The sequence below is a fragment of the Neoarius graeffei genome, chromosome 6, assembly GCF_027579695.1.
Source record: "Neoarius graeffei isolate fNeoGra1 chromosome 6, fNeoGra1.pri, whole genome shotgun sequence".
In the NCBI taxonomy this organism is placed as follows: Eukaryota; Metazoa; Chordata; class Actinopteri; order Siluriformes; family Ariidae; genus Neoarius; species Neoarius graeffei.
Window position 1 is genome coordinate 56,976,529 of NC_083574.1, and position 17,639 is coordinate 56,994,167.

Below are 17,639 nucleotides of genomic sequence, written 5' to 3' on the forward strand. Positions count from 1 at the left end.
TAGGCTGTATAGAATGAAAGCTATGTTGGTGCCTGAATATTTAGCACATAGTCTTTTACTATGCTTGTTTTTTTAATCTTAAAAACAAGACATAGAAAATTCCCGGCGACTAAAGTTTAACGTTCTTTAAAATATCTTTCTTTAGCTTTAACTGTCAGCAAACTGCATTCTGTCAGAACGCTTTCTCTAACCAGAGGGAACAGATCATTTTGTCACTCAATATAGCCGAGAACCACGTTCACTGACAGGAAGAGGCCATTTGAGTGACATTTAAAAAAAAAAAAAGGACCAAACAGAGTATTGTTTGACGCAATTATGAACACTGAAGATGAGACTAGAATGCTGTGTTGTTTTTTAATCCATTCATCATCTTGCACCAAAAAGCTCATAGTTATAGCTGTTTCTCATCCAGTCTGGGGGGGGGGGGGGGGGGGGGGGGGGAATAGTATTACCACTATTACATTATTATTCAAATTACACCCTGCTCGTATTCTTTCCCATTGTGATCACGTTTTAAAAAGACTAAGAATCTCATCTCATCTCATTATCTCTAGCCGCTTTATCCTTCTACAGGGTCGCAGGCAAGCTGGAGCCTATCCCAGCTGACTACGGGTGAAAGGCGGGGTACACCCTGGACAAGTCGCCAGGTCATCACAGGGCTGACACATAGACACAGACAACCATTCACACTCACATTCACACCTACGGTCAATTTAGAGTCACCAGTTAACCTAACCTGCATGTCTTTGGACTGTGGGGGAAACCGGAGCACCCGGAGGAAACCCACGCGGACACGGGGAGAACATGCAAACTCCGCACAGAAAGGCCCTCGCCGGCCCCGGGGCTCGAACCCAGGACCTTCTTGCTGTGAGGCGACAGTGCTAACCACTACACCACCGTGCCGCCCCGACTAAGAATCTAGTTAACTAAATTTAGATAAACAAAAAAAAGATGCACAAAAAGGCACAGAAAAATGTCTACAGTTTCAGCCCTACTGGGAAATCCAGGTTCTATAAATATGAAAATTGGAAATGCCCCAAACCCGACACACATATACCGCTTCCCTGATAAACAGGTGCTAAATGATCTGTCTTTTCTCAATTGAAGATGACAGCCTCTAAAAGATGCGTGTTCTCACTCAAATTCTCATCTTCCATTAAAAAGATTTAATCTTAAAAACAAGATGTATACAATTCCTGGTGACTAAAGTTTAATGCTCATTAAAACATCCTTCTGTAGCTTTAATTAAATTTGTCAGCAAACTACATTCTGTCAGAACACTCTCTCTAACCAGATGGAACACCCACCCACCCAAGATGTTCTTGTCAAAAGAAACTCTTTCTGTGAATCAGATCCTACCAAGAACAAACAAAAGAAGTTCCTGCGTGGGCACCGAGAATAAATGACTTCAAATTCAGACATGCAGTACTGCCATACCCTTGCAAGCCCTTGAGAGGAGCTGGATGAACCCACGAGACAGAGATTTACGGCTGACACAGCGCAACCAACGGACAGTGGCATGTCCAGAGCACCTGTTCTGTCCGATGGTAAATGTAAATGAGCCTCGGGCTGTTAAAACAGCTCAGACTGGCTGTATGACATGCTACTATGTCAGCTGAGTCACTGAAATTCAGACCAATTTAGAAACATCTCCAGTGAACATGCCCCATCCTCCCTCCGCCCTCCTCGTCCATTCTCTTTCTGGCCCTGCTCATGGCCTTTCGTGATTTCTTTTACCTATTCGTTTCCATACATCTATCTAAAACACACAACACTCGCTAATCTGTTAAAAGATGCAACTATGGCGTCAGTAAAACGGTTTGTTAATATCGGATTAAATAATAAGGTGATCAATATATAGACAGACACGAGGATATTATGCATGAATCTGTTTAAGGCTCCAGTGCTGTTCTCTTGGGACCAAGACCCGTTTTCATAAGAGCTGATCGGCTGGATCGTAGCATGCAGGTTTATCATTTTTGTGAATTGAATGTTTAAATAAATAAATAAATATATTCCAGAAGGTTCACGATCACGGCCTGGAATCAAAAATTGTATTAATTTCAATTCAGGTTTGGAGCAAAAATTCATTCTTTCCATGGTAAAGGCTTATCGATGATATAAACATGGGTCACAATTGAGAAAGGTTATTGACATTAACAGAATCATACGGTACTGTAAAGTTATTCTAATCCATCCTTTGGCCAGCAACAGTTCATTCTGTCATTATTTATAAAATGTTCTGATCCTTCAAAGGCGATGATCAAGGTACTTTGAGATGTTCAGACACACACACAAAAAAAAAAAAAAATTTCAATTCTCAGTAATCTGTTTAAGCAGATGATGGGAAAAGCCCTGCAAGCTTCGTTATATTTAAAGAAAATAATAATAAAAATCACTGCAACGCTACATATAGAGTATAACGTTACACTGTAGCTTAGAGAGAGCTTTTCTAAAAGAGAAACAATGACAATGTAGCATTATAAGCTACAAACGGCCACAGTATGATTCAAGTGCGTTAAGATCTTTATTTTGAGGTTTAAAAAGCGACGGCTCTTATTCATACCGCGGCTCAGAGTTGAGCAGTAACGCGGTGAGAAATATACAGAACAAGATCGGATTTTAACCCTTTTTTTATTGCATGTCTATTATTGAAAAGGTTAAACTGAAAAGCGTGAGTGTGTGTGTGTGTTCTCACCGTCTCGACGCTTCCATGGCCAGCGGTTGAGAGTGTTTGCAGCGGAGGCGGCTGCTCCCCTTTCGCTCCTTCCGACGCCATGTTCTTCTCCCTGTAGCGGTCCGTTGGAGTGAGCGCGCCGCACACACCGTCAACACACGCATCCGGCACCGCTTTAACCACAAGCGAATCGCTCACGAATGAAAAACATTTATTTACATACAAGCGAAACGGGGAATCAACACAGGCCAGGCGATTTCACAAACCGATCCGGGTTTGCAGTGGAGGCGGGAAGCGAGCCCTATTCCAGCTGCGAGTGTGTGTGTGTGTGTGTGTGCGCGCCGCGCGCGTGAACCTGACACACACCGGGAGGAATGACGTGAGCGCGCGCCGTTCTGCGCGGGCCTTTTGGAAGCGAGTGCGCATATCCTGGACCAATTTAGTGCTCTGTTTTGTTTTAATGAAATTATTAATTGGGAGAATGGGTCTTCTGGGAGGCATCTTTTTAACATTCAGCCTGAAATACATAGAGCTATTGGTTCACTTAATGCAAGACAGGAGGAAGTGGTATTGGGCACTCCCTTTATTATGAGTAGGCATGCTGATGGTAACTGCGAGTATTGTGCATCACAAAGCCCAGAGACTGTAGAGCATGTTCTTATTCATTGTCAAAAATACTATCAAGACAGACAGAATTTTATTGCTCAAGTCGAGGCCAATAATACACGCGATGGGCGGGCCTTTGGGGGCCGGGCCCGCCCATTTAGTCACGTGGGCCCGCCCTAGTGTGGGCCCGCCCGCCCTGTCATAGGCTAGGGCCAACAGCTTAACACAATCTCATCTCATCTCATTATCTCTAGCCGCTTTATCCTGTTCTACAGGGTCGCAGGCAAGCTGGAGCCTATCCCAGATGACTACGGGCGAAAGGCGGGGTACACCCTGGACAAGTCGCCAGGTCATCACAGGGCTGACACATAGGCCCAATCCCAATTCTAATTTCTACCCCTCCCCCTTCCCCTCCCCCTTCCCCTTGGCCCTTCCCCTTGAAACTGAGCTACAAGGGATAGGGCTTGAAATTCAACCCTTACGTATTGGGATAGCCCTTCAACGATCGCATACGTCATCGCGTACCTCCGTCAGCGTTTACGTTAGCAAAACGCGACCAAATGCGTCATTGGCTGCGACCAGCCGCTACAGTCAGAGCCAGAGGCAGAACCAGAAATCTCTGCTGGCAGGGTGTGATTTGTTAACTAACACCACTGAATGGGATATCTTTGGCGCTTCGTGCACCACATCCGACAGAATGAGGTGTCAGAACACTCATGTAAACAATAAAAGCGAGAATAACAGAACAAAACATACGCAGTCAAGCAACCGAAAACAATACTCACTCCCAAAGCTTTTTAGCAGCAGCTTGGATTTCAGAAATCGCTGCTCATTCTCAGCTCGAAAGCGAATCAAGCAGCGTGTTTCCTCTGGATAACAACTTAAAACACGTAAATAATGGAGAAAATACATTTATGACAATCTTTCGCCGCGGGAACCGCCATCTTTCTGAAATCCGCATGAAATCTCGCTGAAATCCGCATGGCATTGTGGGAAATCACTCAAACCCCTTCGTTTGGAGTCAGCTCCAGGAAAATCTCCGTTTGGAGGGGTACAGAAGCCCTACCCCTTCCCCTACCCCTCCGCGTTAACTGGGATTGGGATACCCCTACCCCTTCACGTGAACACGCAAAATGGAGGGGAAGGGCCAAGGGGTTGGTCCAAGGGGTGAAATGGGATTCGGCCATAGACACAGACAACCATTCACACTCACATTCACACCTACGGTCAATTAATGCCGCTTTTCCACTACAAACGCGGCTGAGTCGGGCTGCCACTCGGCGAAAGAAAAGTGTAGACACAGGCTTTTTAGCTTACAAATTACTATTCTGTTTTTTTTTGTTGTTGTTTTTTTAAAATTATTATTAGAAGGCACATCGAGTTTAGTCCTGCCTTGGCCAGTGCATTCTGAAAGTATGTTTCGGTCTGTAGCCAACAATGCATGTTATTGCAGATCATATCTCTCCACACAAACTAATGCCGCTTTTCCACTACCAACGCGGCTGAGTTGGGCTGAGCCGTGCGGTGCTGAGTTGGGCTGAGTCGAGCTGAGCGGGGCTGTTGGAGTTGCATTTCGACTACAACCGCGCTGAATCGTGCTGGCTGGAAGTGGGTGGACACTTTGGGTGGAGTTAGCGAAAGTGGGTGGACGTCACGTGATGTCGTTAAGCAGCGCAAACAGTGACATCAGTGAGCTTTTAAGCGGTAGTCTCACGACCCGAATAGTAAACAATAAACATGGACATGGAGTCGTTAGTGTTGCTGGTCTTGGTTCTGTGGCTTGTTGTCACCGACAACGCCAACAGATACTGGCAAGAGCGTATAGATGAGGCGAGGCGCATAAGGCTTCAGAAATTCTCGTAATTCTTCTTCTTCCGGGTTTACGGTGTTTACAGATCCCAGCGTGCTCGCGGGGCGTGTGTGGGCATGTGAGGACACTCCTCCTCACCAATCAGTGCACAGGGGAGTGTCTGCTCACGCCCCCAGCCTCACTCGGCTCGCTTTGGCTCGCTTCAGCCCCACTCCAAAACGGTGCAAGTTTTAGGGGCTAAGCAGGGCTGAAGCGAGCTGAGTTGTGCTGTTTTTTGGTAGTCGAAACGCGAGCCGTGTCGGGCTGAAGTGAGCTGAAAAAGTGTAGTGGAAAAGGGCCAATAGACACAGACAACCATTCACACTCACACCTACGGTCAATTTAGAGTCACCAGTTAACCTAACCTGCATGTCTTTGGACTGTGGGGGAAACTGGAGCACCCAGAGGAAACCCATGCGGACACGGGGAGAACATGCAAACTCCACACAGAAAGGCCCTCGCCGGCCCCGGGGCTCGAACCCAGGACCTTCTTGCTGTGAGGCGACAGCGCTAACCACTACACCACCGTGCCGCCCACTTAACACAATATTTTAAATAAATAAATCGCAGACTACTACAATTAAACGCTTTTTTTTTTTAAAGGGCATAATATTAAAGAAAAAGTTCTTAATTTAAAATGTGTTAAAACTATTTGTAATCATCTGATTGGTTATTTCGTAATGATCCGGGTTAAACACACTGTTTTCTTAACGTTTCGGCCTGTGCCCATCTTGTCAGCCCTGCGCTGTCATGCACTTGGCGTTTGATTTGCAAACTAAGCACTGGAGATAAGAAACTGGTTTTGACGTTTCAGTTAACCTACAGAACACATCTGTATTAAAGATTAATGTTGTCATGCTTCACAAAACTAGATTTGAGACATAAAACTTTTAATGCACATACGGACCCCGGTTATAGACCTCTGGCGACTCGCTGGTTCACAACAACAAACATAGTAGCAATTTTTGTCAACATTTATCTTTTTTTAAACAAGATTTATTTATAAGATTATTCTATACATTTTTGCCAGCATTTCTCAGTAATGTAACTTAGCAAGTTAGAGGTTTTTAGCTTTCTCCTGAAATGTTTTCTTTTATTTCTTCTTCTTCCTCAGGGTAGTAAAACTCGCTTTCGCTGTGAACACTTATCGCTATCCATGCTGTAAAATTAATGCTATTTTGAATCCTCGTTCATGGCTGTAACACAAATGGCTTCCTCCTCAGTATACAAGTGCACTTCCATGGCAGGAAAAAAAAAACTACATTTTGCCGCCTATGTAGTCCCCTATTTATACAAAATTGAGTCATTCAGGATTCAGCCATGTTTTTGCTTGGCATTTTTGCTCGACCAAAGTTATACAGTATTATGACCTTTATATTGCATAAATTAAGCCATTTGGTGAAACTTTGAAGAAGAGATTATACTGGTTTAAAGTTTTTACCTAACGTAATATTATGTATTAGGATAACATGATCCAAAATGGGCCTCATTAACTAATGAGATCAAACTGTTAGCAAGTTAGAGGTTTTTAGCTTTCTCCTGAAATGTTTTCTTTTATTTCTTCTTCTTCCTCAGGGTAGTAAAACTCGCTTTCACTGTGAACACTGTTGTTATCGCTGTCCATGCTGTAATGCAAATTGCTTCCTCCTCGGTATACAAGTGCACTTCCATGGCAGGAAAAAAAACTACATTCTGCTGCCTATGTAGTCCCCTATTTATACAAATAGGAGTCATTCAGGATTCAGCCATGGTTTTGCTCGGCGTTAACAAGTTACAGGGTTTTTTTTAGCTTTCTCCTGAAATGTTTTATTTTATTTCTTCTTCCTCAGGGTAGTAAAACTCGCTTTCGCTGTGAACACTGTCATCACTATCCATGCTGTAAAATTAACGCTATTCTCCTGAGAAATGCTTGCAAAAATTAAGATTTTTGATAATTTTATAAAGATAAATGTTGACAAAAAATGCTACTATGTTTGTTGTTGTAGGATACGGACCCACTCGCCAGCCAAGACCTCGGTCACGGTATTTCATGATATGGACCTCCCAGCTGGTCAATAACATATATATTTTTTTTCGTGGTCCGGGTTCCATCAAATCCTGCGCTCTGATTGGCTGGCGAGCGGGTCCGTATCCTACGGCACAGACCCCGGTTATAGACATCTGGCGACTCGCTCGTTCACAACAACAAACATAGCAATTTTTGCCAAAATTTATCTTTTTTTTTTAAATGAGATTTATTTATTTATAAGATTATCAAAAAGCTTGTAAATTTTTGCCAGCATTTCTCAGTATAATAGCATTAATTTTACAGCATGGACAGTGATAACGACAGTCTTTACAGTGAAAGTGAGTTTTACTACCCTGAGGAAGAAGAAATAAAATAAAACATTTCAGGAGAAAGCTAAAAAAAAACTGTAATTTGCTAACACCGAGCAAAAACATGGCTGAATCCTGAATGACTCCTATTTGTATAAATAAGGGACTACATAGACTACATTCCCCTGTTATACGGGGAATTGTCAAGTGGTAAGTGCAAGGCAGGCTGGCCCTTCCTTTGCTTCTCAGACGTCTGCAAACGCAACATGAAGGCGTGTGGCATTGACACCAATAACTGGGAGACCCGTGCGACAGACAGGTCAGTCTGGAGGTCTCTGGTGCACCACGGATTGACCGAAAGTGAGGGGAACGTGAGAGCCAAGGCACCGGAACAACGCCAAAGAAGAAAGGACAGGCAATTCCAACAGCAGCCCATCAATAATGCAACATTCATGTGTCCTCGCTGCAATCAACAGTGCCGATCAAGGATCGGCCTCTACAGCCACAGTAGAGGTTGTACCTCCTAAAGCGCAACCCCATAGTCATCACTGACTGACGGATGCCAACAACATAGACGGCAAAATGTAGGTTTTTTTCCTGCCATGGAAGTGCACTTGTATACCGAGGAGGAAGCCATTTGCATTACAGCATGGATAGCGATAACGACAGTGTTCACAGCGAAAGCGAGTTTTACTACCCTGAGGAAGAAGAAATAAAATAAACATTTCAGGAGAAAGCTAAAAACCTGTAACTGTTGCTAACGCCGAGCAAAAACATGGCTGAATCCTAAATGACTCAAATTTGTATAAATAGGGGACTACATAGGCGGCGAAATGTAGTTTTTTCCCTGCCATGGAAGTGCACTTGTATACCGAGGAGGAAGCAATTTGCATTACAGCCGTGAATGAGGATTCAAAATGGCGGCTCGGCTCGGTTTTCCCTTTCGGGCTCTCTCGCTTTCTGTTAGAATTTGGTAAAGAAAAAAATAAATATATTATTTACCAGCTTAAGGTCGGTCCGTACAGTGAAGACTGACCTTAAGCTGGTAAATAACATATATGTATGTCCCTTTACACACTCATCCAGAAGGGTAATTTTGCACAAGACCATCTGTCTACAGCAGAAAAAAATAAAATAACAAAACGCATCTGGAAAAATCCCAAGGGAGTCTGGAGCCAGATTCATGACATCACCTGCGGAAGCACCAGCAGGCTGCGTGAGCTTCGCACAGTTTCAGTGCACAGCCTGTGTAGACCAAGCGCTCCCATTTCTCTCTCATTGTCCGGTCTTTTGGAAAATGATGAGTACTAATCCCATCACGATTGGTGTTGCTCAGGGCCATAGCCAGCATTTTAAAATCACCGAGGTCTGTGATACGCAAAATGTGCACAGAAAAATGTGACATATTTAAATGAGAGGGGTGAATTACACGTCACACAAGAGATCTATTCCTGAAATTACTTTTAATGGTGTTTGAACTGAATATCATCAGTTTTGAAAAAAAAAAATGTATGTGGCAAGAGTAAGAATAATTTAAGCTTGTTTAATGGTTTGATCTGGCCCAAGCAATGAGGACAAAAGATACCCTAACCATGTAGCCTATGGAACTAAGATACATTAACAATCTGGCATCCGTTACACCAACACACAAAAAAACATTCTGGGAAAAAAAATCAGTATACACCACCATGTTTTAGGCAAAGTTATCCAAGGCAAACATAAGTTTAAACTTTCCACTCTATTGCTTTGGCTTATCGAATGATTTATTTTTAAAAATCACAAACAAGGTAGGCTACAACTGCACTGCTTCGAAAATGTAAATTTAAAAACGTGTCTATTGCACTGCGTTCCTCCCCTGAGTCGCGCGCTCATTCGTTGTTATGTTCTTGGTCTCAGACAAGGGCAGCTGGTGCATAAGGGCGATTGGGCAACGCACTGCCAAAACGAAAAAAAAAAGTTTTTTTTTTAAACAAACTTTCACCAGTGCTGCTCTAAGCTGTTTTACTCTGTCTCTGTCATTGTCCAATCGGGGTGGTCTTGCTTCTAGAGTACTGCCCCTTTTGGGGCGATTTCAGTCACGTTGAGAATTGCCCAAGAGTTCACTGATAGAGTCCCATGTTAATATATATATTTTTCTCCTAACTGACACTTCAATCCAATCTCTATGGGTTCCGGGGGGGCTTGCCCTAACATGCTTTCGTCACTGCGAAGCGCGGCAAAGTTGTGTTCGATCCGCTTAGTTTCTGAGGTCAGATGGATGCGGAAAGCAATTCAGTACGGTCCTTAAAAGAAGTTCCATTTAGTCAGCGATCAAATCAAGCTAAATTGGCAACAAAACAAGCTGTACCCCCTCGACCAAATCTAAACATAAAACAAATTTCGACGGGGGGGGGGAATCATATACTCGAGGTTTTACTTCAACATGGTCCCAGCACAAATCCTGGCGAGCTGGCTGCGAGGACGCCTCAGCGGTTTTCTGCTACCCCTGCTTACTTTTCCACCCTGGAGGTGGCTCCACGGACAACACTGCTTGGACTGTCACTGGAGTTTCGGACATGCATCATTTGTCAGAGAAAATAAAAAAAACATGAGTCATCAAAGATTCACATGGGCAGCTGCCTGAAATTTTCGGCTTTTGGGAGAGTGAACATCGCTACACAGCTGGATGAGGGCTACAGGCTAGCAGTTCACCGCCACAACGATGAGGTGAGCAAGAACAGGCACATATTAAACCGGCTCATCCAACGCGTGAAATTTTGTGGAGTGTTCGAGTTAGCTCTACGAGGCAAAGATGAAACTGAGGGCTCCAGTCACCGTGGTGTTTTTCTGGGTTTGGTTGACTTTGTGACTCTCACACACACACACACACACACACACACACACACACACACACACAGAATCAGTTCACTTTTGATGTTTTCAATGTGCATTTTTATATTTGCCACACTTTGCTCTGAGAGTTAGCACTTCGGTAATATCCTTGGTAAATACCAGTAATTGCAAGATCTAAAGATCCACTCATCTATTTATTCAACTGCTATTGTTATGTTAGCCAACTATTTACAATGTTTTGTTACAGTAAGTGCACTTTCCTGTTTGTCCTTAAGTTGCACAGTCTGTAAAATTCTTGCTGGTCATGGAGTTTGAAGTACAAAATCTATTTACAGAACATTCTGTAGAACAGTACTTTCAAGATTGGCAAATAAATGTATTATTTTTTAAAAATATGGTTTCCTTATTTACTTGTTGGACATATATTTTATAAAGATATAATTCACATCATACAATATTGAAATAATGTGAATAGTGAATAGGGCGTAATTGGAATTGGTCATTGTGGAGCCAAACTATTCTTCGATTGTGAATGATGTTTGCAATTTTACACCACAGCCTATAGCTTAAGTAGCTACAGGGAAAAGATTTCTGTAATGTGCTACCATCTAGTGGACAGAAGTGGCATGGAACTGTGATATGCAGAGAGAAAGCAAAAAAGAGTCAATAATGTCTGGCTACCTATAATGTACCTGTTGAATGAGTCACCTTATGACATTATTGGATAATTTGCCCCTCCTGAGAAAATTTTCAGGACCCGCCACTGGTCTCAGAGCCACGCGCACGAAACAGACACAGAAGACAGAATCAACGTTTAACATAATTAACAATGCACTTTTTGCAGAGACATTTTAATGTTACTTTTTTTTATCCAATTGAATATTTCGCGTACAAATGTATTTTCAGCTCTTAAAAATGACTGAGGTCCGGCCCTCGGTGGCCTCATAGCTGGCTACGGCCATGGTGTTGCTACACCCTCCTACAATACGTCTGTTAACCATTTTAATAATTACGCGATAACATTGAAGAAATTTGCAGAAAACCACCAGGTTGTTTCCTCATAAACAAACCAGCGCTGACGTAGGATTCAGAGGGAGGCGTCCTGCAGATGACATCATGAAAATCAATGTTTGCTGGGAAATTCAAATGGCAAGTTTTTTCAGAGGCGGACCAATTCGCCTCAAATGGCTTGATTTCAACTGAATTTTTCTGGCATTGCGCAAGGTAAAAAAAATTGCAGAGAATGCAGAATGTTACAGATATTTGACCAAAGTTTAATATAAAATAGGAGAATTACATTGATCTTGCTCCTGAATTTACCTGTGATATGCCCTTTAAAGTGCATATTCTGGACCAATTTCGTGTTTTTTTTTATATGAAAGTATGTCCCTTTACACACTCATCCAGAAGGGTAATTTTGCACAAGGCCATCTGTCTACAGCAGAAAAAAATAAAATAACAAAACGCATCTGGAAAAATCCCAAGAGAGTCTGAAGCCAGACTGATCCAGATTCATGACGTCATGTGCGGATCCGCCAGAAGGCTGAGAGACCCTGCATGGTTTCAGTGCGCAGTCTGTGTAGACCAAGTTTAGCAGCTAGCAATTTTGCATTGAAATATGGAATTGTCGCCTGAGGGCAATGTTATGTCACCTTTGGATGAAGAATATAATGAGATGTCAGAATTGGGGCTTCATAAGTTTGGGTTTGATGATGATTCAAGTATTCAATAGTAATTCAAAATTACTATTATCAGTGGCGGCTGGCCCATAGGGGGCGCTCAGGCACCACCCTCCCAGATGTGGAGGGGAAAAAATATATATATATATATATATATATATATATATATATATATATATATATATATATATATAAAATGTGTGTGTGTGTGTGTGTGTGTGTGTATGTTATTTACCAGCTGGGATGTCCGTATCGTGAAATACCGTGAGCGAGGCCCTCTGGGCCGAGGTCAGTATTCAAGGCCGAGGTCACGGTATTTCACCATACAGACCGACCTTAAGCTGGTAAATAATATATTTATTTTTTTCTTTACCAAATTCTAACAGAAAACGAGAGCACCCAAAAGGGAAAACCGAGCCGAGGCGAGGCAAGCCATCATTTTGAATCCTCATTCACGGCTGTAATGCAAATTGCTTCCTCCTCGGTATACAAGTGCACTTCCATGGCAGGAAAAAAAACTACATTTCACCGCCTATGTAGTCCCCTATTTAAACAAAATTGAGTCATTCAGGATTCAGCCATGTTTTTGCTTGGCGTTAGCAAGTTAGAGGTTTTTAGCTTTCTCCTGAAATGTTTTTTTATTTTGTCTTCCTCAGGGTAGTAAAACTCGCTTTCGCTGTGAACACTGTCGTTATCGCTATATATGCTGTAAAATTAATGCTATTTTCCTGAGAAATGCTGGCAAAAATTTATAAGATTTTTGATAGTCTTATAAATAAATCTTATAAAAAAAAAGATAAAATGTTGACAAAAAAATTCTACTATGTTTGTTGTTGTTGTGAACGAGCAAGTCACTAGAGGTCCGTAACCGGGGTCCGTAACTGGGGTCCATAATGTAGGATACGGACCCGCTCGCCAGCCAATCAGAGCATAGGATTTGATGGAAACTGCACCGTGAAAAAAATGTTATTTACCAGCTGGGAGGTCCATATCGTGAGATACCGTGACCGAGGTCTTGGCTGGCAAGCAGGTCCGTATCCTACAACAACAACAAACATAGTAGCATTTTTTGTCAACATTTATCTTTTTTTATAAGATTTATTTATAAGATTATTCGAAGAAGAAACCTTTATTTGTCACATGCACACTTCAAGCACAGTGAAATTCATCCTCTGCATTTAACCCATCTGAAGCAGTGATCACACACACACACACACACACACTCAGAGCAGTGGGCAGCCCAGAGCGCCCGGGGAGCAGTCAGGGATTCGGTACCTTGCTCAACGGCACCTCAGCCCAAGGCCGGCCCACGTCAACCTAACTGCATGTCTTTGGACTGTGGGGGAAACCGGAGCACCCGGAGGAAACCCACGCAGACACGGGGAGAACATGCAAACTCCACACAGAAAGGACCTCGCGGGCCGCTGGGTTCAAACCCGGAACCTTCTTGCTGTGAGGCGACCGTGCTAACCAATTATCAAAAATCTTATACATTTTTGCCAGCATTTCTCAGGAAAATGGCATTATTTTACAGCATGGATAGCGATAACGACAGTGTTCACAGCGAAAGCGAGTTTTACTACCCTGAGGAAGACAAAATAAAAGAAAACATTTCAGGAGAAAGCTAAAACCTGTAACCTGCTAATGCCAAGCAAAAACATGGCTAAATACTGAATGACTAAATTTTGTATAAATAGGGGACTACATAGGGGGCAAAATGTAGTTTTTTTTCCTGCCATGGAAGTGCACTTGTATACCGAGGAGGAAGCAATTTGCATTACAGCCGTGAATGAGGATTCAAAGTGGCGGCTCGCCTCGCCTTGTTTTCCCTTTCGGGCGCTCTCGTTTTCTGTTAGAATTTGGTAAAGAAAAAAATAAATATATTATTTACCAGCTTAAGGTCGGTCCGTATGGTGAAATACCGTGACCTCGGCCTTGAATACTGACCTCGGCCCAGAGGGCCTCGCTCAGTACTTTCAAGACCTCGGTCACAGTATTTCACGATACGGACCTCCCAGCTGGTAAATAACACACACATATATCAATGTCAGTTTTACTTAGTGTGTGCCTACATGCAATTTGAATGATTTAAACAACATTTCCACCAACTGACTCTCATTCAACAGTGAATTTCCACCGACAGACTCGTATCATTTCTCTTCTTGGGCGCTCATCAAAGCACCCCAAAAGTGCAGCGAAATAGCCAATCGTGTATGGTTGCTAGGGAAAAATAATAAATATTTGGCCAATCAGCGTCGCTGAATTTAATGGTTTTGGGGTGCTGGAAATTTCGCCCCGCTACAGAAAATGTATCTCTCTCTCTCTCTCTCTCTGTCTTTAGTTAGAGGTGATGTTCAAAACTAGACTTTTGGTTCATACTAACTGGACAATAATCAAGAGTGTCACTGTGTTTCACTCCCCCTCTCTCTCGTTTCACAGAAATACACCTAGCTCAGAACACACACACCTCATTTCATAGTCTCTCACACAGAAATCTTACACTCACCTTAGAATCAGACACACACCACCTCTCTCTCTATTTCTTTTCATACAATCACTCAGTCCCACACTCACCTTAGAAACCTTCTCACTCACTCACACACACACACACACACACACACACACACACACACACACACACACGCGCGCACACACACTGTTGATTTGTATAGATTCAGCTGAAATCATACCCTTGCTGTAAACCTCTCTCAAGAACTTGAGTATTGTATTTGATATCGTTCCATTCCAAAGCATAAATGGAGCCTAATATAGCTGTAAATTGTTAATTTACTTTATCTGTGAAACTGCTGAGTTTGAGAAGGAAATTAAATTATTATTGTGGAATTGTTGTCATTTTCTGACTGTTCATTTGAACAGTACTGGACTAGGCAGGGAAATCTATTGGCACACCAGCCCCACCAAGATTTTTTTTTTTTACCAGCCGCCACTGACTATTCTCATCTCATCTCATTATCTCTAGCCGCTTATCCTGTTCTACAGGGTTGCAGGCAAGCTGGAGCCTATCCCAGCTGACTACGGGCGAAAGGCGGGGTACACCCTGGACAAGTCGCCAGGTCATCACAGGGCTGACACAGAGACACAGACAACCATTCACACACATTCACACCTACGGTCAATTTAGAGTCACCAGTTAACCTAACCTGCATGTCTTTGGACTGTGGGGGAAACCGGAGCACCCGGAAGAAACCCACGCGGACACGGGGAGAACATGCAAACTCCACACAGAAAGGCCCTCGCCGGCCACAGGACTCGAACCCGGACCTTCTTGCTGTGAGGCGGCAGCGCTAACCACTACGCCACCGTGCCGCCCATACTGACTATTCTGTATTTATATATTTCTTCATTTAGAAGAGTACTGGCTACTGTAGGAGAAAGATTTCATAATCTACACACATGGAATCAGCTAAGCAGGGTTGTATATACATTTAATGTGTTTGACAGGTCCTAAGATCTCAAGCCCTGACACGCATATCCCTTGATACATGTGAAGTAAGTGTATTATCGCCCAGCGCTTTCGTGTTGTTTACTTTTGTGTGTCAATAAATAACATTATCTGTGTACCACACAAACACAGGAACACCTAATTTAGAGTATAGTCTCTCTTATTTCTTACCCTGGCAACAGTCAATTTGTGAATTGCCGATTTTCTTGGTCTTTTTCTTGGCTCTGCTTGGTCCTCGGCTTCGAGGGCCTCAGTGGATGCGGCACTTCACCTTCTGTCAGGGGAGTTGAACACGGCTGGCTCCTTTGGTAACGCTGACACAGCTGGAGACGGTGTTGCTTTGGGCATTCTAACAGATGAAACTGCGTCTTTTTTCAGATCAAGTTGCTTCTTGAAGCCCATTTCCCACTGCAAATAGTTATCAAAGTTGTCGGGCTTTATGAAGTGGGCCCCACATATGATGCTGTGGTCTGTTGCATGTTGCCAGTTTTTCAGGGTGCCTCGCACGAAGCGCTCCCATTTCTCTCTCATTGTCCGGTCTTTTGGAAAACGATGAGTATTAATCCCATCAAGATTGGTGTTGCAACACCCTCCTATGATACATCTGTTAACCATTTTAATAAGTACGTGATAATGTTGAAGAAATTTGCAGAAAACCACCAGGTCGTATTCTCATAAACAAACCAACACTGACATGGGATTCAGAAGGAGGCGTCCCGCACGTGACATCACAAAAATCAATGTTTGCCGGGAAATTCAAATGCCAAGTTTTTTCAGAGGCAAACGAATTTGCCTCAAATGGCTTGATTTCAACTGAATTTTTCTGGTATTGTGCAAGGTAAAAAAAAATTTCACAAAATGCAAAATGTGACAGATATTTGACCAAAGTTTAATATAAAATAGAATTACATTGCTCTTGCTCCTAAATATACCCAAGACGTGCCCTTTAAAACCTCTCACCCATCGACATTTTGATGCGTGTGCTGGCGTGGATGGAAATGAACAGGTTGACAAGCTGGCTAAGCAAATAATATAACCAGGCCTTTCAATTCCATAATTTGGCCTACACCCTGTATTTCTGAATTTGGGCTTTTTCCATAGTCATACAAGGTAATTTGGGCTTTTCTGCACGCGCAAAGAAAGAAAGAAAGCACAACTTTACAGCACACACTGACTGGCAGCCTGAGTACATTATGTAACAAAAAATAATTACCATTGCTAGTTTTAGGTAGCTTAGAAACCAGTTCTTCCATTATTGCTGTTTCTTCTACGTTTTCTTGATGTTGTATTCTAGAAACAGCACACAAACTTAGCTTCGAAGCCACAAAATGCAACTTTGATGGAAAAAAATATATAATAAATTGCTTACTTCTCTTCATGTTGAAAGAAGGAGGAAAATTTCGCTTGTTTTGACATGGCAAATTATTAACACAAGGAAATACTCTTAATTCGCAACTAAAAAGACTACAGCTCCACTGGCAGCTTGACCATGCTTTCTATTGCGATCGTGTTGCGCTTGCGCAGACCTGTGTCAGTCCTGAGCGCCTTGGCTCGTGCACCTGAAGGCGTGCCTCGGGCTGGGCGCGTGCCTAATGAGCTCCGGCATGCGCGCCGTTAACAAAGAACACCTGTCTTTAATCAATGAAATATGTTTGGGCTATTTAAGGACTGCGCCCATGCAAGGATGATGCGAAGTATTACGCCGTGTTTAGTGTGCCTTACTGAGCCTTGTTCCCTGTCCTTGTTGATCTCCTGTTTTTTTGACTCCTGTTTCTCGTCCCTTGATCTTGTATAATTTCGCCTCTGATATTCTCTCCGTGCCTCGATTGACCTCCTGCCTGTTTCCTCGATTACGACTTTGCCTGCTGTTTCGGACTGTTTGCCTGTTGTGTGCGTTTCACGCACTTTATGCTCATATCGCACTGTGTATTATTTAACATAGCTGCACTTACATCCGCCTCTCCTGCACACACTCTGACAAACTGGGTTTTCGTGCCCAAACTACAGGAAGTCAAGGTTATAGAAACCCTAATGAGGCTGAGGTGACAATCTAGTTTAAAAAAATGTTAGAAAAATTACAGTGGGCACTTTTCTAATATTCTTATGCAGCTATTGAAAAAAATGTATGGTCTGACAAAGGGGAGGTCATGGGCACCCCTGGACCCCCCCAGCTACACCCCTGCTTTATTCATCACACACTTGTGAAATTCCTCTCTG

General features: G+C 42.9%; 1 protein-coding gene across 4 annotated transcripts in view; it reads right to left on the bottom strand.

Moving 5' to 3' along the window:
- The window catches only part of cttnbp2 (cortactin binding protein 2), a 137,393-nt gene extending 134,401 nt beyond the window's left edge, over positions 1 to 2,992 (bottom strand). For all 4 annotated transcript variants that reach the window (XM_060923915.1, XM_060923914.1, XM_060923913.1 and 1 more), the window contains exon 1: positions 2,699 to 2,992. In XM_060923915.1, coding sequence (XP_060779898.1) covers positions 2,699 to 2,779 — 81 coding nt within the window. In that variant the 5' untranslated portion in view covers positions 2,780 to 2,992. The remainder of the gene's footprint in view (positions 1 to 2,698) is intronic.
- Positions 2,993 to 17,639: the final 14,647 nt, after the last annotated feature.